Source organism: Pituophis catenifer, unplaced genomic scaffold (genome assembly GCF_029215685.1).
Source record: "Pituophis catenifer annectens isolate HBS135680 unplaced genomic scaffold, rPitCat1.0.hap2 SCAF_2, whole genome shotgun sequence".
Lineage (NCBI taxonomy): Eukaryota > Metazoa > Chordata > Lepidosauria > Squamata > Colubridae > Pituophis > Pituophis catenifer.
Window position 1 is genome coordinate 44,746,712 of NW_027256882.1, and position 22,849 is coordinate 44,769,560.

Below are 22,849 nucleotides of genomic sequence, written 5' to 3' on the forward strand. Positions count from 1 at the left end.
ACCAAGGTTGCAAGCTGCTGCCATCTGCTGAGGGAACACTGGGGAAGAATTTCACAAAAATTACAACTGTAGGGAAAAGGTTAATGCCCCCCTCCCCATTTGTGATCTCATGGAGATTATCTGTTTGGAAACCAATTAGGCATGCAAAAAAGCTTGCCAAACCTTGTCAAACTGTGAAGAGGTCAAATGCACCTTTTACCTAATGCTAAGGTTCAGTCTAAAAATCAAGCAACGAAAATCAACAAAAAGAGGATAGGTGGCAGGGAGGGAGCAGAAATCTAAAAATAACTAACCCCAAACAAGAGGATGAGCCAGACATCTACAACGGGATCCGGATCGTCAAATCCTTGATTAAAGTGCAAGATATTGCTCTGTGTCACAAAGCTCACAGAAAGGCTGTTTAATGTTTACATTAATAATTTAAAATCAGCAAAACAGAAAATGATAGTTATCATGCCACACCAAAGCCGGGCAACGAAGCACCATCCAGTAGTTAAATGTTTCCGATTTCAATCTTTTCTTTATTTATTTTAAATTATTCACCTTAATTTCATGAGTATTTAAGATAAAGATAATGATAGTCTTGAGTCAATTACTTAAATAGTTTGCCATTGCCTTTTTTTTCAGAAAGTTTTTTTCAATTTCCCAGTCTAGGTTATATCCTTGGGATTTCTTGGTGGTGTCCAGAACTAGTACCAGATCAATACAAACCAGTCTCATCACCAGGCTTAGGTGATTGTTGTTGTTTAACTTCAGTTACCTAAATTAAGCTGAGTGTCACCTTCTTCTATGAGTTATGTCCCATTAAATAAACCAAAAACTATAGTACTTCTGTGATACTTTCCAAATGTACTCAGTCTTGGATGACCTCCTTCTTTCATATGCACATTTATGCAAATAGTGTTTACGGTAATTCACTGTAAGCCTAGGAGAGTTATTAGGCAATTTGATATCTTTTCATGGAAAGTAATTGCTCAGACATAAGGTTGAAGTTGCTAGTGCTTCCCTGTATTGCATGATGTGTATAGGATTAACTGGGTTATTTCTTTTAGGCAAATATTAAGGTTTTATTTAAACAAACATTATTGCTTCTGCCAACCTAGCAGTTCGAAAGCACGTAAAAAAGGCAAGTAGAAAAATAGGGACTATCTTTGGTGGGCCGGTAACAGCGTTCCGTGCGCCTTTGGCGTTTAGTCATGCCAGCCACATGACCACGGAGACGTCTTTGGACAGCGCTGGCTCTTCGGCTTTGAAACGGAGATGAGCACTGCCCCCTAGAGTTGGGAACGACTAGCACATATGTGTGAGGGGAACCTTTACCTCTACCTATTGCTTCCTTTGAAGGTGTACAGTATCCTAGTTAGAGGGACGTACAACATGGGAAACCTCCATTCTTAAGTTTAGCTGCAACCTCATACTGAATGAGAGCTTGTTCAAAGTTTTGTTCAAATTAGAAACTAGGAACCAGAAAAAAACTTCAGCAACGTGAATAATTTAGAGTCTAAACACTCAGAAACAATTGCCAACACAGAGCAATCCAGTCACAGGGCTGATTATTGATACCATAATCATTGTGGTACCATAATCATTATGGTACCAATCATTATTATATTATTAAAATATGATATTGAATATTGTGTTGAACAGCAGTTTTTGTAACCAAACTTAAACACAGTCATTTGTAGTCTTCTGCAATCCAGCAAATTTCCAGGTTTTAATTAGGTCATATTTGTTTATGAACTATTTAAGCCGTGCTCAATATGTTCTGTTCAGGTCAATATGTTCTGTTCAGTGCTTTGCTTTAGGCATTCAATTATTATAATTAGCACTCTTATAAAATGACATAAAGATAAAACATGATTAATTTGTTATTTTAAAACCCCACCCATTAACTTCAATTAACTTCCAGAGAGACTAAAGAAAAATCAAACCGCATACCATAGCGGCACTGGAAGCAAACAGAAGCCCCTATATTAATGTTTTAGAATTGACAGTGGTAGATATAGAAGTGGTGGATAGCTTTTGCTTTTTAGGACTGATTATCAACAGTAAAGGATACACACCAGATATGTACTGGAGACTAGTGATGGTAAGTTAGCAGTGAAAGCCATAGAAAAGATATTCAAATGCCAGTTATGTGTCTATACCTACAAAAATCAGAATAATGCAGACAATAGTTTTCCATATAACATTCCATAGACTGGGTTCAACTAGGACAGGACAAAGTGGAAAGAAAAAGAATGAGAGAATATCCACCACCAAGTGGATGGAACCAATTACAGCAGTGACAAGCACACTGTTAGAAGGCCCAAAGGACCAAGTTTGGGATAGATCATGCTGGAGAAAATCTGTCATGTGGTTGCCAAGAATTGACAACAACTTGATGGCACATGATCAAATACTTCCTGATCAGCTCTATATAATGCCTTGGTGTTTTTAAAGAAGAGTCTCTCAATCTTGGCACAACTAAGTGTGAACTTGAAATGTACACACCTTAGCATTGCCAAGGTTAAGAAACAGTGATTTAAAGAATCCGTCCCCAGCAAAATAACTTCACCAGATATCGAATCCTTCAGAAAATGTGGGTTTTTAATTTGCCTCTTTTGCCTGAAAAGCTATTTTGCTAACTGCTAAGAGTTTCTCAAAATATCTTGGGTTTTATACAGATATTAGGCAATGACAGATAAACACAGCTGACTTTGAATTTCTGTGCAGAGAAAGGTACCAGAATAAATACATATGTATTTATATGTCAGTGTTTGTGCAAGATGAATTATAAAATTAATCCAGTGGGGCTGGGTGCAAATAACCTAACCTGAATTACTTGTTAATAGGATAATCTATTTTGCTTTCTGAGAATCTAATTCATTAGCCATATATCTGAACTACTAAATGGGTTGAACTGTCTAGAACAATGATGGTTAACCTTTTTGCCGTCGCGTGCTAAAAGCAGGGGGAGTGGGGGGATTGCGCACGCATGTGCCCACGCCCATCATTCAATGTGCCCCGTCCCCCATGCATGCACGCGTGACCCCCCTCCCCCTGCTTTTGGCACGCAATGGCATGGTGGACCCAGTAGGCCCATTTTTTTGCCCTCCCCAGGCTCCAGAGGCTTTCTAGGAGCCTGGGGAAAGCGAAAACGGCCTTCCCCACCCCCCCAGAGCACCTCCGGAGGTCCGGAAACAGCCCGTTTCCTGACTTCCGGTGGGCCCGGAAGGCCCAAAAATCAGCTGGACTGAGGTAGGTCAACGCTCATGTGCCCACAGATATGGCTCCATGTGCCACCTGTGCCATAGGTTTGCCATAATGGGTCTAGAAAGATGACAACTAATTGTGAGATGTGCAGTATTTGCAATATTGATTTGTACAGATGGGACTTTCTGTCAATGCATATACCTGTGGATATATATCATAGGTGTTCCATAGTTGTTCTCATTACAGTCTATATATTTTGGTGTACAATAGTACAGGTAGTCCTTGACTTACAATAGTTCATTTAGTGGCAGTTTGAAATTACAACAGCACTGAAAAAAGTGACTTATGATCATTTTTCATATTTACGACCATGGTCAAGTGATAAACATGCAGTTACTTGAGAAACTGACTCGTATTTATAACGGTTGCCGTGCCTTGGAGCCATGTGATCTTCTTACATGCAAAGTATATGGTGAAACCAGATTCACTTAACAATCTTGTTACTAGCTTAACTGCAGTGATTCACTTAACAAGTGTGGCAAGATAGGTTGTAAAATGGGGCAAAAACTTACTTAACAAATGTTTCACTTAGCAACAGAAATTTTGGACTCAGTTGTGGTCGTAAGTCGAGGACTACCTGTAATCCTCGGCTTACACATATTTCAGTAGAATTAAACTTACTCATCACTCATCACACCAATTACTTGGAATTTTATATAATAGCTTAGGTATGTATCCTTCCTGATCAGAAAACTCCTGCAAAATTTATCCCATCTTAATTTACAGTAAATGCTTTATCTGATTTCACAAAGTTTAGTAAATGTTTCATTGTTCCTGTACACAATACAGGTAGCCCTTAACTTATGACCACAACTGGAACCAGAATTCTCATTGTTAACCAAGGCAGCTGTTAAGTGAGCCACATGCAATTTTATGACATATTTGCCACAGTTATTAAGTGAATCAAGGGGTGGTCCTGCTTCCCCCATTGACTTTGCTTGTCAGAAGCCATCTGGGAAAGTCACAAATGGAAATTATGGGATCCCAGGATGCTGCAACCATTGTAAATACATACCAATTGTCAAGTGCCTGAATTTTAATCATGTGATTGTGGGGATGCTGCAATTGTCATAGGTGTGAGAATTGGTCATCACCTTTTCAGTTCCATTGTAACTCCAAATAGTCACTGAACAAAGGGTTGTAAGGTAAGGACTATCTGTAATGCATAATGGTCCACATTATATTCTCTTTGGTTTATGATTTAACTGTGAACTCTTGCTGGCCTATTTGGAAGAAAGCCTCATTGCATTCAAAGATGTTTACTTCCAGGAAAGCATGCAGGTTATAGCACTTTCTTCATTGTGTCTTTTTTGACAACCCACTTAAATTTTGTGGCCCCACCCAGATTTAGTGTTTTGATCTTGCAACAAAATTAGCTTTACTGAATCATTGGTGAGCTGCATTAGAGGTTACAAATTCAGTCCTAAGAGAATCAGAATCGAGTTGAAAGGGACCTTGGAGATCTTCTAGTCCAGCTCCCTGCTCAAGCAGGAGATCCTATACCATTTCAGACAAGTGACTCTTCAGTCTCTTTTTAAAAAGCTCCAGTGAGGAAGCACCTACACAATGTCTGAAGGCAAGCTGTTCCACTGGTTAATTGTCCTCACTGTTAGGAAGTTTCTCCTCAATTCCACGTTGCTTCTCTCCTTGATTAGTTTCCATCCATTGTTTCTTGTCCTGTCCTCTGTTGCTTTGGAAAATAAGTTGATCCCCAGCCCCTCCTCTTTGTGGCAGCCTCAGAAATGCTGGAATACTGCTATCATGTCCCCCCAGTCCTTCTTTTCTCTAGGCTAGCCAAACCCAAATCCTGCAACTGTTTTTCATGTTTTTGTCTCCAGACATTTATTCATCTTAGCTGCTCTTCTCTGCACTTTTTCCAAAGTTTCAACACCTTTTTTGTAATGTGGTGACCAAAACTGGATGCAATATTCCAGGTAAGGTCTTACTAAGGCTTTATAAAACAATACTAATGCTTCACGACGTTCACGTGATTTTGATTCTATGCTTCGGTTTATACAATTTTACTAGTGTTTATATACTATATTTTGATAGGAATATATATACTTTACAGCATTCTTACAAAGATGATCTGATAAGGCTTTTTTTTTTTTTTTGCATAAGCAGCCCAAACCTTTTACCATTCCTTCCCTCCCACCCACCCAAAAAAAAAAGTTAAACCAAGCCTTGGAATTTTCCAGTCTTACAATAGGGCAGTTCATAACGGAAAAACTTTTTGAATAGCGTGCTGTTAAATCGCGCTATTATAAACATAAGACAAAAAAGACCTGCTGCCTACGTAATTTCTTAGCACAGAAGTTTAAATATATCTTCTCTGATTGATGCAACCTGCTGCAACTATAGCCCCACCTCCTGTCAGGCTGCTTCTCTCCGATTTGTCGGAGGACCCGGGAAGGCGTGCACCTAGGAAAGTGTTTCTCATTGGTCAACGAGGAGGACCGCGGTTTGGGATTGGTTTTGCGTTTTTATCGCAGCGTGGAGAAGCCCGTGCCCTCCTGCGGGCGGAAGTAGGCGTGATGGCAGGGGCAGGCGGCAGCATGGCGGCTGATGAATCGGACCCGCTGCGGCTCTTCGTGAGCATTGGGCTGAGCGAGAGCAAGGCTCGCGAGACCCTTCGGAACGAGGCGCTCACCGCGTTGCTCCGCGAGGCAGTCCTGCAGGTCTCAGTAGCCGCCCTTGTTTTCGTCTGGGTAGCCCCTTCACCGTTTCCCCAGCTGTCCGGGGGTAGCCTTGCCACGTTTTCTGCACCCCTTCCGGTAGTGACCCTGCCCTTTAAGAAGAAATTGAAAGGGCGAAGGCTTTCTTCGTCCTTAAATTTCCAGCTTACGTTTCCTATATGTATATGTATATGTATATGTATATGTATATGTATATGTATATGTATATGTATATGTATATGTATATGAGAGCTGTTTCTGCTCATCAGAAAACTACTTTTTCTGTAAAACCAGGGAAACTCTGTCCCGCTTTTCTCAACCACTTTTGTGCTATTAATTCACTTCCAGATATGGGTCTCTTGCTTTCTTACTCAGCGTTTCAATGGGTCCTACCGAGCAATTCATAGTTGGGTTGGTATAATGTACTAAGCTATCTAATGGCTTGGTTTGTGAGACTAACGTGGTGATTTTATTTTGCTTTATAGAACCAGCCTTCTCACATAACGTGACTCTCTGGTTTACATTAGAATAGATTAATAAAATGTATAATATAATATAAAATTAAAAAGAATATCAATTTAATATGGGAATCTCGCCAACTGTGGTTTTATACCATGAGTGAGCAAAATACAGCTTGGCGTATTGTGTGAACACAGCCATTGGGTGGCAAGGATAGATTTAATCAAAAAACTGCCAAAAAGATGTGTTGATTTTAAGCAAAAGGTATTGCACTGGATTTTAGGAGATCGTACCAGATATGGCTTCTGCTTTTACAACATTATGTAATTAGAGGTTGAATTAGCATGATAGTTTTCATACAAACCTATCCATGGGTGTAAATTCCATTGGAATAAAGAAACTGCTACTGTGTAGATAGGTACTTGGAAATCTGTTCCTTGCTTTCCCTAATGTATTTTGCTGTCCATTTCTATCTTGTTCTGTGTAGATTCTGCTCAGTTTATTCTTCCAGTGAATGTTGAAACTAGTTATACCTGTAATTTAAACAATCCTAAAATGTGTCAGTGGGCTGGATTAGTCATGTTGAGATCAATGGAACCGGTTAATCATGCTGCCTTAAATTTAAAATAATTTAAATGGGTCATTTATAAGTATAATTAAGTTCCCAAGCTATGTCTAACACTTACCATATGTTGAGTAAGGAATTGTTTTTTTGGCCCTACCGGTACCATCATTCTAGGAATGCCAATGGTTAATGGAGGTGATTCTTGGGATGCTAAACTGAAAGAGACTCAGATATAAGATCCCCTGAAATCTTCATAGAGATAGATCGGTGTCTCTTGTAGACTGCTTGCAAATTTTATTTGATTCCTGTCTTCTGTTCTAGTATAAATACAAATAGTAAAGATTTAAAGGGTTGGGTTTTTTTGCTGTTCAGTAAAGCTGCAATTTGTGATAATGTCTGCAGGAATGCTAACAGTGTGTTTGATTCACATTGAAGATGTTCACTGAATAGCCATTTCAGTGCTGACATTAGCTGAGTTCAAACACATTAAAGTGGTCCAAGTTTCAATACTGCTGTCATAAAAAAGCCTGTAGAAATGTCTCTAAGATATTAGATAGATAGATAGATAGATAGATAGATAGATAGATAGATAGATCTAGGAATTTGTCTTAGTGCATACGCTCTTAGTGTACATAAAAGATACATTCGTCAAGAATCATAAGGTACAACACTTAATGATAGTCATAGGGAACAAATAAGCAATCAAATCATATTAGGAAACAGTCTATATAAATCGTAAGGATACCAGCAAAAAGGTTACAGTCATACAGTCATAAGTGGGAGGAGATAGGTGATAGGAACAATGAGAAGATTAATAGTATTGCAGATTTAGTAACTAGTTTGACAGTGTTGAGGGAATTATTTGTTTAGCAGAGTGATGGCGTTTGGGAAAAAATGTTCTTGAAGCTCATATCTTAATGCAGGCAACTACTGTATCTCCCAAACCATTTTTCTGCATTGGAATTTCCTTCCTTTGTGTATCTCTCTAGAAGTGAAAGTGTGACTCTATAGAGAATATAAACAGCAAATGAAAAAGAAATCAGACAATTGTTTTTCAGTGTATGTTTTGCTTTTTTTTTTAAGAGGGTGAAGTCATAGGGTGGGACAGATTTAAGATGTATTCTTCTATTGTTAAGAAAGAGGCCTTTGACATTATAATTCCCCCAAATCATGTGATTAGCCCAGCTTAATAGTAAACAAATCTAAAAGTTGTTTTATAGATTTAAAGAATAACAATTGAATTGACTAAGGTTCTTGTGTAGATGCAATAATAATAGTAATCATTATTTAGCCATTATTTATATTCATACATGCAAATACAACAGCTAAAATGAATTAGAAGGACTCCTTGACTTACCACCAATCACTTAGCAACTATTCAAAGTTCCAATGGACCCGTCCCCAAAGATACTTACACTTGGGTTCAAAGTTCTGACAGCAGTCTTCTCTCCCCCACCCCCACCCCCATGGCGACGTTTTGGGCACTCAGCAAACAGCCTGCATTTGTGGCCATTTGTCACATGACTGTGATTTACATGTTTTTTGCCGAAAACTGGAGTTTACTTCTGCTTTTCTGCAAAAAAGCCCTCATAGCAAACAATAGGTTTGCTTAATGAGCTCAGTGTTGTTTTACAGCCACCCCAAAACAGAAATTGACCCATGTTATGACCATAACAACTTATGACTTTACGACATAACAATTTACGAATGGGAAGGCTCCGTTACAGTTGTAAGTTGAGGATTACCTGTATGGATGCTAGTCATTGGATTGTTGGATTGGAACAATTCTGTGACGTTTGTTCTCCAGTTGGAAATATCGGGGTGGAAAATCTGGATTTACCTGGTAGTGACGTGGCTTTCTGTTGTATGAGAGAGAGAAGCTAGAAAAGGCTCTCAATTTTTAAGAGATTTATCGCCTCTTCCTAATATGCACTCTTGCTGTTATCCTGACTTACAATTTCCCCTTTTGACTCCTCTTATTCTTTAGGCACAAGGTATCCTGGGTCCAGTGATTGACAAGACAGTCGGCACCCTGTTGTATAATGTGGCTTCCCGGCTTAAGGACTCAAAGCGTCTTGGTGACCTTGTTGAGTATATTGCTACCAAAAAGATCATCACGGATCTGCAGCTCAATGGTAAAATACTTGGGAATTTCACGGGCTGGAGCCAAGAACCCCCCTGCTATTTTTGATCACTGATGATTGGATTTGGCCCTAAAGGCCTTGTTGCATGTCCTCTTACACCACAATGGACCGGATCAGGGGTGGGTTCTACTTACCTTTACTACCGTTTCGTAATGGGACAGCGCGCGCATGCGCAGAAGCTTCCTGATGACATCAGGGTTGGTGGGCGGAGCCTCCCCCTGGTTTTACTACCGGTTCTTGCAAACCGGTCCAAACCAGGAGCAACCCACCACTGGACCAGATGAAATAAATGATCAGAGCTTGAGAAACAGGAAGCTTTTCCGCTATAGGAATCTTCCTGCTCAAGGTTGTCTCTGTGGTAAGGGAGGCATTTAGGGTGGGTGGAATATATCAAGATTGACACTTATTCCTTGCCATTTTGAATTCTTAAACATTATATGGGATATATGAGTTGGCAATGATATGATAATGGAAGAGCCTTTTTTGAGCAGAGGACGTTTTGACCATGCCTTTGAGAGGAATAATATCTTTCAGGGACCACAAAAGGAAATGGCATATAAAGAATCACCCAGATAATGGTTACAGGAGGGTCACACGTGTTGTGAGTTTTCATGGCAAGTGGTTAGTACAGCACAGTTCAGCTCCATGGTAACAACTGGGAAGATTTATCCTGAGACATCCGGAAAATGCCATGGGTTCTGCTCTGAAAGCTTTACAGGAGCATGGCCTATTTGTTTTTGAAATTTCCCTCTGTCATCGCTCTGATTTATTTTTATCGTCCCATTCTTCATGGTGTATCAAATGGCTTATGAGTGTTTCTCACCCTTGACAGTTTGAAGATGTGTGGACTTCAACTCCCCAAATTCCCCAGGCAGCATAACTGGCAGAGGAACTCTGGGAGTTGGAGTCCACATATCTTCAAACTGCCAAGAGTGAGAAGCACAGATGTAGATTATGCCTCTTTCAATTTGTAAAGGAAGCGAGAATGTAAAATAATGACAGTTGTAGGCTCATTGGCTAGATTTATAGCTGGGTGAAGATTTGAATCGAAATCATCCAGATCCTGATCAAACACATCACCCACTGAAGCACACCACCCTTTCTAATCCATCTGTATTCTTTATACCTGCAGCTGCTCTGGAATACCTTAAAAGTCACCCTGTGGATCCCATTAATGCAGCAGACTTTGACAGAGAGTGTGGCATTGGTGTGGTCGTCACCCCGGAACAGATTGAAGAGGCAGTAAGTTTCAGTCCTATAGGGAGGCCAAAAATAAAACAATCTCCAGGTGAATTATTCCACAGAGCCGCGGTGGCACAGCGATTAGAATGCAGACTACTTCTGCTGACTGCTGGTTGCCAGCAGTTTGGCAGTTCGATTCTCACCGGCTCAAGGTTGACTCAGCCTTCCATCCTTCCGAGGTCGGTAAACTGAGGACCCAGATTGTGGGGGCAATAGGTTTGTTTATGTATGTATGTATGTATGTATGTATGTATGTATGTATTTATTTATTTATTTATTTATTTATTTATTTATTTGTTCCATTTATATGCCGCCCTTCTCCGGAGACTCAGGGCGGCTTACAATGCGTTAAGCAATAGCCTTCATACTTTTGTATATACCTGCTTAGTAGGGCTTTTGCCCCCCACCCCCCAAGCGGTGTTCTTTTTTATACAAAGTCAGCTTATTGCCCTCACAAACCGGGTCCTCATTTTACCTACCTTGGAAGGATGGAAGGCTGAGTCAACCTTGAGCCTGGTGAGATTTGAACTTGCAGTAATTGCAGGCAGTTGGTGCTACTTAATAGCACTTTAGTCTGCTGCGCCACCAACTGCTTAGAGAGGGCTGTAAAGCACTGTGAAGCAGTATATAAGTGCTATTGCTATTCCTAACAAGGCCATTCCTAACAAACCCTACCCAATGCTTCTGACATGGCAAGAGACGAATAAGCCAAGGCTCCTGGTGTAAGGTACAGATAATCCTCGACTTACAACCATTCATTTGGTGGCCGTTCAAAATTACAATGGCACTGAAGAAAGTGACTTAAATCCGGTCCTTGCAGTTATGGCTCTCACAGCATCCCCATGGTCACCTGATCAACATTTGGGCACTTGGCAACCAGCATATATTTACAACAGTTGCAGCATCTGTGGGGGGGGGGGGCACTTAATCTTCATTTGCAGCCTTCCCAGCTGGCTTCTGTCAAGCAAAGTCAATGATGGAAGCCAGATTCACTTAACAGCTGTGTGATTCACTTAACAACTGCCTTGTGTAGCAATGGAAATTCTGGCCTCAATTCTGTTTGTTAGTCAAGGACTGCCTGTAATGCTAAACATATCAATGGACCCTGGAAAGAGCAACTTAATAGACATGCTCTTTTCATGCTATGCAAAAATTCTGGTTTGCAAGTAATAATTGAAAATAGATCCATTTAATATTTCCTTTTCAATGAACACCTGGCTGTTTTAGGCCCTTAAAAATAACCACATTGAATACGATAGTTGTCTGTGTATATAGTTCCCTACTAGCTCATTTCTCCACATTGCCATCGTTTAAATTGATGACAATGCATATATAATACCGCAAGGGAATTTTATAAAACAAAGAATGCTGAATCTTGTCTCTTTCTCTCCTTACACACACACACACACACACACACACACACACACACACACAAAAAGTTTTGCACCTATCTGTTAGTCTTGTAATTTTCTACATCGAAGTGCTTATAGCATCTTATGTTCAGCTTTGTCTGGAAGTCATTTTGAATCCTTCCTCCTTTTCTTAAACGAGAATTTTTTCTTCCTTTCTTTATGTCTAGGTGGAAGCTGCCATCTGCAAACACAGAGTTCGGCTCCTTTCAGAGCGCTATCATTTTAATATGGGGGTTCTGATGGGTGAGTGGAATATGGCATATGTGGATTGTAAAAGAGATAAGGTTACGGTCCATCGAGGCCCCCTCCATCACACATATTCCAAGGAGGCTTCACATTCATTGCAGCAGTGGAACCTCTCCTTAATGTTGGAGGCACTAGTCTTGTCCTGTCATGTGCCCTTTTCAAACTTGGCTCTTTTCTCCTTGTTTCCTGCCCCTGAAAATGTCACCAGCAAATTCAGTGGAGAAATAAATGTGAAGCATAAGAAGAGCTCTGCCTTCTCCTGTGTTTTGTTTCATACCGTAAAGTGGAACGGAGGAAGTAAATCAGTTTTCCTGGGAGCTTTCACTTATAATCCACACAACTTTTTTTAAAAAATGGTTTTTAAAAAGCCAGACTCTCACCAATGTTTGCACAATTATACCATTCTTGCATGATATCAGATGGACTTCAGATGAAGGTGTAAAAGGGATGTTTGGAATTCGCAGAGTTTTGAAATTGATAAGACTTGTGGTTGAAACAATCTGTCCCAACTGTTCGAGCTTGAAATTGATGTGTTTTGAGTTTGAAACAGTTATTCTAAAGTCGAAGAGGTTGCTTCAAGCCCAGAGCACTGCTGGGATGATCAGAACTGCGTATTTCAATTGAAGAGGGATTTTTTTAGATTCAAAATATTTTGCTACTCCTGATCCTGGGGTAAACTCACTGAAATCTTGAAAACCTTGTGAAGTTTTTGTTCAATTTTACATAAAAATGGGTACCCAGTACCTGAAAAATCTGATGAAGCTGAGCATTGCAGTAAGATAGTCCTTGACTTACAGCCCAATTGAACCCAATATTTCTCTTGTTAAATGAGGTGTTTGTTAAGTGAGTTTTGCCCCATTTTATAACCTTTCTTGCCACAGGTCATTACGTGAATCATTGCAGTTGCTAAGTGAGTAACAAGCTTGTTAAGTGAAACTGGCTTTCCCCATTGATTTTTTTTTTGTCAGAAGGTCCCAAAAGCTGATCACATGACTCCAGGACACTGCAACTGTCATAAATATGAACCAGTTGCCAATCTGAATTTTGATCACGTGACTATGGGGATGCTGCAACAGTTGTAAGTGAAAAACTGTCAGAAGTCACTTTTTTTCACTTTGGTCACTAAATGAACTGTTGTAAGTCAAAGACTACCTGTAATTCTTTTCTGCTGCCTTTTCCACGGAATTAGTGGCACATTATCTCTAATGGTGTAGGTAGCATAAATTCACATACTTCAGGTGCTCATGTCAGAGCTTGTCACACATATCACATCCTTCCCCACTCCATTTATAGTAAGAGTCCCAGATAGCTGTCTGTCTTAAGTACCAATTCTAAAAAAAGGCCTCGGCAGTCCTTAAATTCTTTATTTTCTTGCAGGTGAGGCCCGGAGCAAGTTGAAATGGGCAGATGGCAAAATAATTAAAAACGAAGTGGACCTACAGGTACATAGTTGGATCTACCATTTTGGATCATGTACTTGAACATGTCATATGCAAAAATATATACATGGGAATTGACTAAAAATGAAGGATATGCATTTAAAAGGCCCTACTAATTCCAAATGGGAGCTGTTCTTGCAGATTTATTAATCAAATTTATTTATTAATCAAATTTCTATACCGCCCTACTCCCGAAGGACTCAGGGCGGTGAACAGCCAAGATAAAATACAGACAATACAAATATTAAAAATCCCTTAAAATTATTAAATATTTCGGCCGAAACACAGATTAAAACACCCAATTTATAAAATCACGAATTAAAAAATTTAAAATTTAAGAATTTAAAAGAGGGGAGTTAGGCCAGGCCAGATAATTTTGATTGTCATTTCATTTGCCACTTCTGTGGTCCAGTTCCGAATGGGTCAAGGCTGGGAATGGGGCCACGGCCCAGGAGTTGGGGACCCCTGTTCTTGTGTCAGAAGAACCCTTCCTTGATGCAGCTGAAAATAGGAGTTTTGTCTGTTGGCTGAAGAAATAAAGTTTCAACTTGCTATAAGCCATCCAGTACCTCTTCCTATTCTAACATAATTTCTGTCTTTCTCATGCAGGTTCTAAACTTATTAGGCCCAAAGACAGAAGCTGACCTGGAAAAGAAATCCAAGGTAGATTATCTGACTGTTTCCTCCCCTTAGCACACATATATTGGTGTGCTTACATTTCTGATCCATGTACATTTGTCATGTCTGTAGGGATGAGGGATTGGATAGAGGGATGATTTGCCATAGATGGGCACAGAGCTTTTTAGAGGTTGTCCCTAGGGAGGCAGGAACAGTTGCTAGGGAGGGAGGGTATGATGCTACCTCTTTATTGAGGTATACTTATTATTTAGGTATTAATAAATATGCCTAATAAATGTTAATATTAATTTATCATTTAGGACAATCAATCCAAAGACTCTAGGCAGCGTGCAGAGTTAGAACTGTGTTAAAAATATGCAAAACCACGTAGGCAAATACAGAACAATATACATTAAAAATATACATAATTACCAGTCATCCATCCTCCACCAGTTGAGATCATAAATCGCCCTGGCCTTGGGCATATTTGAAAAGCTGGGCTTTTAGAACTTCTCCAAAGGTTAGTAAGGTTCTGGGGGCCAGGCAATCCTGTGGAGGCATATGCATAAATGCTTTGATCATGCCCTTGTTAAAGCGCTTAGGGATGGATCCAAAGGGCCAGTGAAACATCTCTGAATGCTTAAAAAGCCTTTGATTGCTGGAGCCTGTCAGAATGCCATCCTCCCTTAGCTGGGAGTGTAGCTATCTTTCCCTCCCCCTGTTTGTTTCCTGCCAGGAGGCAGGAAAGTTTTCCCAGCATCCTCTCCTTATTCCAGGAGAAAACTTTAGCTGCTAGATTTCTGCTTGTAGTGATCCTGTTCGGAGCTTGTCTTCTGTTAACTATTGAGGCCAGATTGGATGACACCCAGTGGTTATTGTTTGTCTTGTCAGACCCCGAAGGCCCGTAATATTGAGCCAGAGCAGGGGAAATCAGCGGTGATGGAAAATGGTAAGCCCTTTTTTGAAAGGGTGCTTTGCTTTGTATATATCTGGCTGTAAACCAAAGGTAGGCTTCAGCAGGTTCTGACTAGTTCTGGAGAACCGGTAGTGGAAATTTTGAGTAGTTCGGAGAACCAGTAAATACCACCTCTGACTGGCCCCGCCCCCATCTATTCTCTGCCTCCCGAATCCCAGCTGATCAGGAGGAAATGGGGATTTTGCAGTAACCTTCCCCTGGAGTGGGGTGGGAATGGAGATTTTACAGTATCCTTCCCCTGATATGCCCACCAAGCCACACCCACCAAGCCTTGCCACACCCACCAAGCCACGCCACGCCCACCAAGCCCGCCCACAGAACAGGTAGTAAAAAATTTTGAAATCCACCACTGCTATAAACTGCAATTAAGTTCTGTAGTGCTCTATATCCATGATGGCCTCTTTCTGGCCCTTGTAGCCACAGGAATTTGCAGCCTTTCAACATCCACTTGCCCTCTCAGTAAAGGACAGAAAGAATTAACACAGTAGACATCCACAGCGCTTGCTTTTTTCTTTTTTTTTTTAATTCTGCCTTGGAAAATTATTTCTGCCAGTTAAGAAGTCTTCGGCTTCTGATGAAATCAGGGCTGCCCTCTAGTGCACTCTTGGAGAGCAATGGTCTCCCAATTAACCATTGAGAATCTCTTCTAATTTGGAGTTCTCCAGAAGTATCTGGAACTCCACCTTCCAAAATTCCTATCCTAACCCAACACTGGATGGGAATTCTGGGAGTTTTCATCCAACATCTGTGAAGGAAACTGAGCCACCACCAACATCTGAGGCTGTGCAGCTGTGCACAGTACAAAGGATTTTCTCAGGAAAAGCTGCCACTCAGAATTATGTACATTCTTGTTACATAGGAGATTCTAGATTCAGCCTTTAGCCTACTTCTATGAAGATTAGGAAGGGATGCAGTCCGAAATCCTGGAGAATTGCATCCAGTTTGAATAGTACCAGCTAGTTTTTTTTTTTTAATTTGATTTATATGCCGCCCTTCTCCAGAGACTCAAGGCGGCTTACAATGCATTAAGCAATAGCCTTCATACTTTTGTAGATTTATACAAGGTCAGCTTATTGCCCCCACAAACTGGGTCCTCAATTTACCTACCTTAGAAAGGATGGAAGGCTGAGTCATCCTTGAGCCTGGTGAGATTCAAACTTACAGTAATTGCAGACAGCTGGTGTTAATCACAGTGCTTTTAGTCTGCTGAGCCACCAGGCCCAATAGTTAGACTATTGCCAGGACTTTTATAGGGCAGCTTCCCATGCAGTGAGGTCTATTCTATTTGAACCTGAAGACAATTCAACTGATATTAACAATTTAATGACTTGTACCCTGTTTCCCCGAAAATAAGACATCCCCTGATAATAAGCCCAATCGGGCTTTTGAGCATATGTGCTAAAATAAGCCTCCCCCCGAAAATAAGCCTCCCCCTGAAAATAAGCCCACCCCAAAAATATTTAAACGCAGAGCTGGAAATCAGGTAAGATGGCAAGAGGAGCCCCATCTTGCTCCACGCGCCCCAAAATAATAAGACCTCCTCGAAAATAAGGCCAAGCAATTATTTTGGGGTTTAAAAAAATATAAGACAGGGTCTTATTTTGGGGGAAACACGGTATATCTTCAAAATTCCAGTCTAAGACAGGAGTACATAATATCTGGTCTCCAAATAGTGCTGATCTACTGTTGGTTGCATTATAACCAGGGGTGGGTTCTACTTACCTTTACTACCGGCGTGCGCGCCTTCTGCACATGTGCAAATCGCTGATGATGAGATCCGGGCCGGTGGGTGGGGCCTTCCACCAGTTTTACTACCGGTTCCTGTGAACCAGTCCGAACCGGGGGCAACCTACCACTGATTATAACTGTTGGCCATGTTGGCTAGGGCTGCCAAGCATTTGGATTCTTGAAAATAGAGACTATATCAGTTTATGGCTTGTAATAGTGACCAGAAAACTGGGCTTTCAGTCTCCCATTCCCACTAGAAGTTCTTTAGTTCTAGAGCTTCTTCTTGTGATGAATATTCTGCAATGTTTAATATTGCTTCTTCTGTTACTCCTATCCATACTAACAGTATGTCATAATGGTAGACAGCCCTTCGTGTTACAAATAAAATACAAGTAAGAAGAAATCCTGATTTAGGCTAGATATAGGGGGAAAAAAATAGAAGGGCAACTGGGAAAGAAGGTCTGTCAGCTTTGGAAGCCATATTAGGCCGGAAAATTCCATGCTGCCACCTTCTCATGTGTTTTTTCTGGAATGCTGACAAGGTCACCATTAAAGGTAGTGGATGGGGGAGAATATCTATAGTGGCTGTTATAGATGGGAATGCTTCGGAATGCCTGATATTTAATTCTCCGGCTTTTATGCCAGGGTTGCTTCGGATAATGAGATGTGTGGCATAACAATTTAATAAATAAATAAACAATATCCAAATCAATGCTTTTTAGGAGAACCACACCAAGAGACAAAATCACTCCTGGAGCAGCTGAGAGGGGAAGCACTCAAATTCCACAAGCCAGGTAAGCTGCCATGGAGTTCTTGCAATCTTACATTTGGATAAATTACAGATCAGAGAAGGCTCTGCATTTCATCCTTGATGGCCTAAATGTTAGCATTTAGCACACCTGATAGGCAACCAAGAAATCACAGAGAACTTCCATCATTTCAGTTAAGTGCTCAGTAGAATTGTTTGCCAACAAAGTGCATGTTGAGTCCATTTACATGGACTCTAAATTCTCAGTGCTGATGCCTTAAAGGCATCTAATACACCCCCTTAAAATCATCCAAACCCTGACAAAACCAAGCAACTTTTCCCTGTTTGGGGACCAATTTAAGGACCAGGACTTACAGCACTGTTACTGTTGCATACCCATTAACATACACCCCCTTTGAATTTTTTTTTTAAAGAGCTCTACCTGTACATTTTGCTGATGTCATAGATTGGGCACTAAATCACTCTGTGGGCCATAGGATGGGAAAGATTGCCCAAGCCATCAGATACTGATGCTATTTTGTACGCTGAGTTCACTCCTGCTGCTACTAGATAGCCTCTTGTAACAGAGAGCTCCATCAAACAGGATGTGGGAAAAGCTGATTTAAGATGCCCTGATGTAATGGGCTGTGAGAATAACCTTGGGAGACAGGAGGAAGAGCCACAGCCTAGACAACACTCTGATAGGAGAAATCTGAGTCCAGAGGAGGGATGGACTGGAGAAAGTCTCAAAAGAGACCCTCCCTAGTTCTTTGGAAAGTAAAGACAGGAAAGGGGGAAGTGCTTACAGAACTTGGCAAGATTTTGTTACTCTAATCTTACAATACAAGTAGTGTTGGTATTTATGGTTTTGGTTTCCTGCCTGGACTACCTTGAAAGGTTGACATTTAGTCACTGTCAAGCAGTCAGCCAAGAATTTGAGTGGATTAAATCCGGACATTGGACAGGTAGTTTAGTAGAAAATTGTCCCAGCTGTATTTATTAGGGCACAGTTGCATTTATTGCAAAGAAATCCTGCATTCACTGACCATGTTTTACTCTTTTGAGTTCAAGTGTGTTCTCTGCTTTCCAGGTGAGAACTATAAAACTGAAGGCTACATCGTCACACCTAACACCATGAATCTACTGAAGAAACATTTAGAGATCACAGGTGGACAGGTGAGTGATAGGCAGACAGAGATCCTCTAAACTGGAGACTGATTTTGTGCAATCATTGACCTGTGCAATTTAAACTCACAGTCTAAAAATGGAAGCTTAAAAAAAAGAAGCTAAACTTTTTAACATGTAAAAAGTGTTAATTCTAAGTGCTAAAAAGTAAAACCATATTAAAATGTCAATTAAATAGTTCTGTTGCAGATAATGAATTATATATTAATAAACCTAAAAGAAAGCCTTTTCCGGATTTAAGATGAATTCTCTTCCCCTAAGATGATTGGACAGAGAAAACTAAAAGGAATAAACATACTGGTGTACTTCTCGAATTGAGCTTTTGGGAGGAGGGAGGAGGGCAACACCCTTCCATGTCTCAGCATGGTGTGGGGGGGAAGCAGCTGGATTGATTGTTAGCTTTGGAGAGGAAGGATGATTGTGAAAGAGCGTTCCTTCAAATATTGTGACACCAAATTGTGAAGATTCCCCAGCTAAAGAGCCACTTTGGTGTAGTGGTTAAGACATCAGGCTCTGGGAGACTGAGAGTTCTAGTCCCACCTTAGGCACAAAGCCAACTGGGTGACCTAAGGCCAGTCATTCACTCTCAGCCCTATAGAGTAATGCCAAGAGTTTATTAAGGTGGGATTCATGTTCACTGAACCCTCTAGAGCAGGGGTGGGCAAATGTGGCTCTTTTACAACCTGTGGACTTCAACTCCCAGAATTCCTGAGACAGCTGGCTCAGGAATTCTGGGAGTTGAAGTCCACAGGTTGTAAAAGAGCCACATTTGCCCACCCCTGCTCTAGAACATGTTCTTATGAATATGTATATATGAGCACTGCTGATTTATTCCGTTACGCTCTCACCTGTAGAAAGAATCAGTATAAGTTGCCTGGAACAGTTCAGTTGTACATTATTATTGAGGATCTTTAACCTAAAGAGATTCTGTAGTTATAAATAAATTTGGCATAGTAAGCAGGCATGGGATCTGTTGAAGAGAATCTTTGTTGACATAATCTAAATGTGTTTGCCTAGGTCCGTACACGATTCCCTCCTGAACCCAATGGCATTCTGCACATCGGTCACGCCAAAGCAATCAATTTCAATTTTGGCTTTGCCAAGGTGAGAGACTTGAGCCTCTTTCCACTCTCTGAACTGCTGGTGTGTTTGAATATTCCTCTTCTTCTTGAGTGGGAGGGCGGGATGTATCCTGACAGATGCTCATGACCACCTCATTGATGTAATGTACCTCTCCCAGAAGTGTGAGCAAATCATAGCTCAATAGTACCGTGTTTCCCCAAAAATAAGACATCCCCTGATAATAAGCCCAATCGGGCGTTTGAGCGCATGTGCTCAAATAAGCCCTCCCCAAAAATATTTAAATGCATGCGCAACCGGTCCCTGCCATTTCCTCTGGTTAGGGTTAGGGAGACAGAGCTGAAATTAGGTAAGGCGGCAAGAGGAGCCCCGTCTTGTTCCATGTGCCCCAAAATAATAAGACCTCCCCGAAAATAAGGCCAAGCGCTTACCTTTTTTCCAGTCCCGTTTCAAATGCTAATGAAAAATCCTGGATTGTTTTGCTTGTGTGTTTAAACCTTAAGACTTTCTAATTCATAATTAACAATTACATAACCACAATGAAAGAAACGTAAAACAAAGGTTGGATGTTGGGTAACTTTTTTCCCAACCGTGCGGGAGAGGTGGGGCTGGGGGGGGGGGAAGAGATGAATTTACTTTCTTTGGGCTCACAAAAGTTCATCTGCAGGGCAGTAAAATGCCTAGGAAGATAGCTTGAAGAAATAGTGGTTGGTGGTTTTCCCGGAAGATTGAATGGATTTTAATTTTATGTTTTTGACTACTGGGAAAGTAGCCCCATATTTTACGGCAAATTCATTTGTTTGCTGATTTTATTGAGGTACTGTTTTTCTGATGCTGCTCTGTCTGGAACCCGCACTGCCTATCGGACATGAATACAATTGAGCGTGTCCAGAAATATTTCACAAGAAGAGTCCTCCACTCCTCTGCTCATAACAAAATGCCCTATGCCACCAGACTTGAAATTCTGGGTTTAGAAAATTTAGAACGACGCCACCTTCGGTATGACCTAAGCATAGCTCATAAAATCATCTGCTACAATGTCCTACCTGTCAATGACTACTTCAGCTTCAACCACAACAATACAAGAGCACACAATAGATACAAACTTAAAGTGAACCGCTCCAAACTCGATTGCAGAAAATATGACTTCAGTAACAGAGTGGTCAATGCCTGGAATGCACTACCAGACTCTGTGGTCTCATCCCAAAACCCCCAAATCCTTAACTTAAAACTGTCTACTGTTGACCTCACCCCATTCCTAAGAGGTCTGTAAGGGGCGTGCATAAGAGCACCAGCGTGCGTGCGTGCCTACCGTCCCTGTCCTAATATATTACATTTACATTTATATATAAATACATTTATATATAAATGTTCCCTTTAATTGTACTCATTTTATGTACTCAATTCATGCTTATACTTATATATATTATCTAATATGTACTTGACAAAATAAATAAATAAATTTGGGAAGAAAAATAAGTTTTTTGATGAATTGGGGGATTGGTTGACTGTGTGTTGTTTAATTCCTCTCTCCCTGCACCCCCCCCAAAACCAGGCAAACGATGGAATATGCTTCCTGCGTTATGATGACACAAACCCTGAAAAAGAAGAGGAGAAGTATTTTACGGGCATCCTAGATATAGTGGAGTGGCTAGGTATGCGTGCTCGGGACAAGGGAGGTGGAGGTGCTCAGCGGGAGGAAAAGCTTTATTTGCTGGATGGGCCTAAAGTTGAAATGGCAAGGAAACCTCTTGGCTTTTTCAGAGTCTATGGAAGGCTGCCATGTTTTACACCAGAGGTGGGGAACTATGGCCCCTTGCTGGTTCAGGAATTCTGGGAGTTGAAGTCCACAAGTCATAAAAGGGCCATAGTTCCCTACCCGTTTTACACCAGGCCTTCTGGCTTTTGTGCTGCAATTGAGGGGTGACTACTTTTATGCTGGTGTCTTTTTATGGGAGTCCTTTAGTGGGGAGGGTTTAGCAATTTCTTGAAAAGCCTTGAATTTTCCTTTTCTATGATAATGGGACTGATCAAATATGGCCTTATCACATTTTAGTAGTGTTTTTCCTTTAGGATACACTCCATATGCAGTGACGCATGCCTCTGACTACTTTGATGAGTTATATGCCTTGGCAGTGGATCTCATTAAAAGGTGAGGAGGCCCAAGTAGCATCAAAAATGCTGGAAAAGTGCCCATCCCAACTTGTTCATGTACTTCCCCAAAGTGTCCTTGGTTCTAATCTTCCTTTTTTTTACAGAGGGGATTATGGAAAGTCTTACTGTAACGCATGGCCATTCCTTCATACTCCTTGTCTCTGTAGTTGATGTCTTTTTTTCCCCCTTCCCAGGGGCCATGCTTATGTTTGCCACCAGAAGGTGGAAGAAATCAAAGGACACAATCCACCTCCTTCTCCATGGCGAGACCGGCTGATTGAAGAGTCTCTCCTTCTTTTTGAGGTATGGTGTCTGTATCCACTAAGACGGCCTGTCCAGCAAGAAAAAGCATGGGTCTCCTGCTTGAGCAGGGGGTTGGACTAGATGACCTACAAGGTGCCTTCCAACTCTGTTATTCTAAATCCAGCATCCTGAATCTCCAGGGCTTCTCAGAATGGGTCTAAGGCGGGTCGATATTGTTTGCAGGAGTTAGGGTTGTGTTATCAACTTCTTTATTATTCATGTTTTATAACTTCCTGTTTCTGACCCTCCTGTTTATTTATTATCCTGCCTTTATTATTTTTTTATAAATAACTCAAGACAGCGAATATACCTATTACTTCTTCCTCCTATTTTCCCCACAACAACACCTCTGTTAGTTGAGTTGTGCTAAGAGGGAAGGACTGACCGAAAATCACTCAGCCAGCTTTCATGCCTAAGGCAGGACTAGAACTCGCAGTCTCCTAGTGATTGGCCCAAAGTCACCCAGTCAACTTTCATGCCTAAGGCAGGACTAGAACTCTTGGTCTCCTGGTTTGTAGCCTGGTGCCTCAACCAGCAAACCAAACTGGCTCTTAGTTGGGGAATCTTCACAGTTTGGAGCTACAGTATTTGAAGGAACACTGCTTTACAACTATTTTTCA

The 22,849-nt window shown here is 41.0% G+C and overlaps 1 protein-coding gene across 1 annotated transcript in view; it reads left to right on the plus strand.

Annotated features, from left to right (window-relative positions):
* The first annotated feature begins 5,789 nt into the window (after positions 1-5,789).
* QARS1 (glutaminyl-tRNA synthetase 1) overlaps positions 5,790-22,849 on the plus strand; it is a 32,877-nt gene continuing 15,817 nt past the window's right edge. Inside the window, exons 1-13 of the mRNA XM_070936791.1 lie at positions 5,790-5,933; positions 8,942-9,089; positions 10,231-10,340; positions 11,920-11,995; positions 13,376-13,440; positions 14,047-14,100; positions 14,947-15,004; positions 17,482-17,553; positions 18,598-18,683; positions 19,710-19,796; positions 21,328-21,427; positions 21,846-21,924; positions 22,121-22,229. Coding sequence (XP_070792892.1) covers positions 5,790-5,933; positions 8,942-9,089; positions 10,231-10,340; positions 11,920-11,995; positions 13,376-13,440; positions 14,047-14,100; positions 14,947-15,004; positions 17,482-17,553; positions 18,598-18,683; positions 19,710-19,796; positions 21,328-21,427; positions 21,846-21,924; positions 22,121-22,229 — 1,188 coding nt within the window. The remainder of the gene's footprint in view (positions 5,934-8,941; positions 9,090-10,230; positions 10,341-11,919; positions 11,996-13,375; positions 13,441-14,046; positions 14,101-14,946; positions 15,005-17,481; positions 17,554-18,597; positions 18,684-19,709; positions 19,797-21,327; positions 21,428-21,845; positions 21,925-22,120; positions 22,230-22,849) is intronic.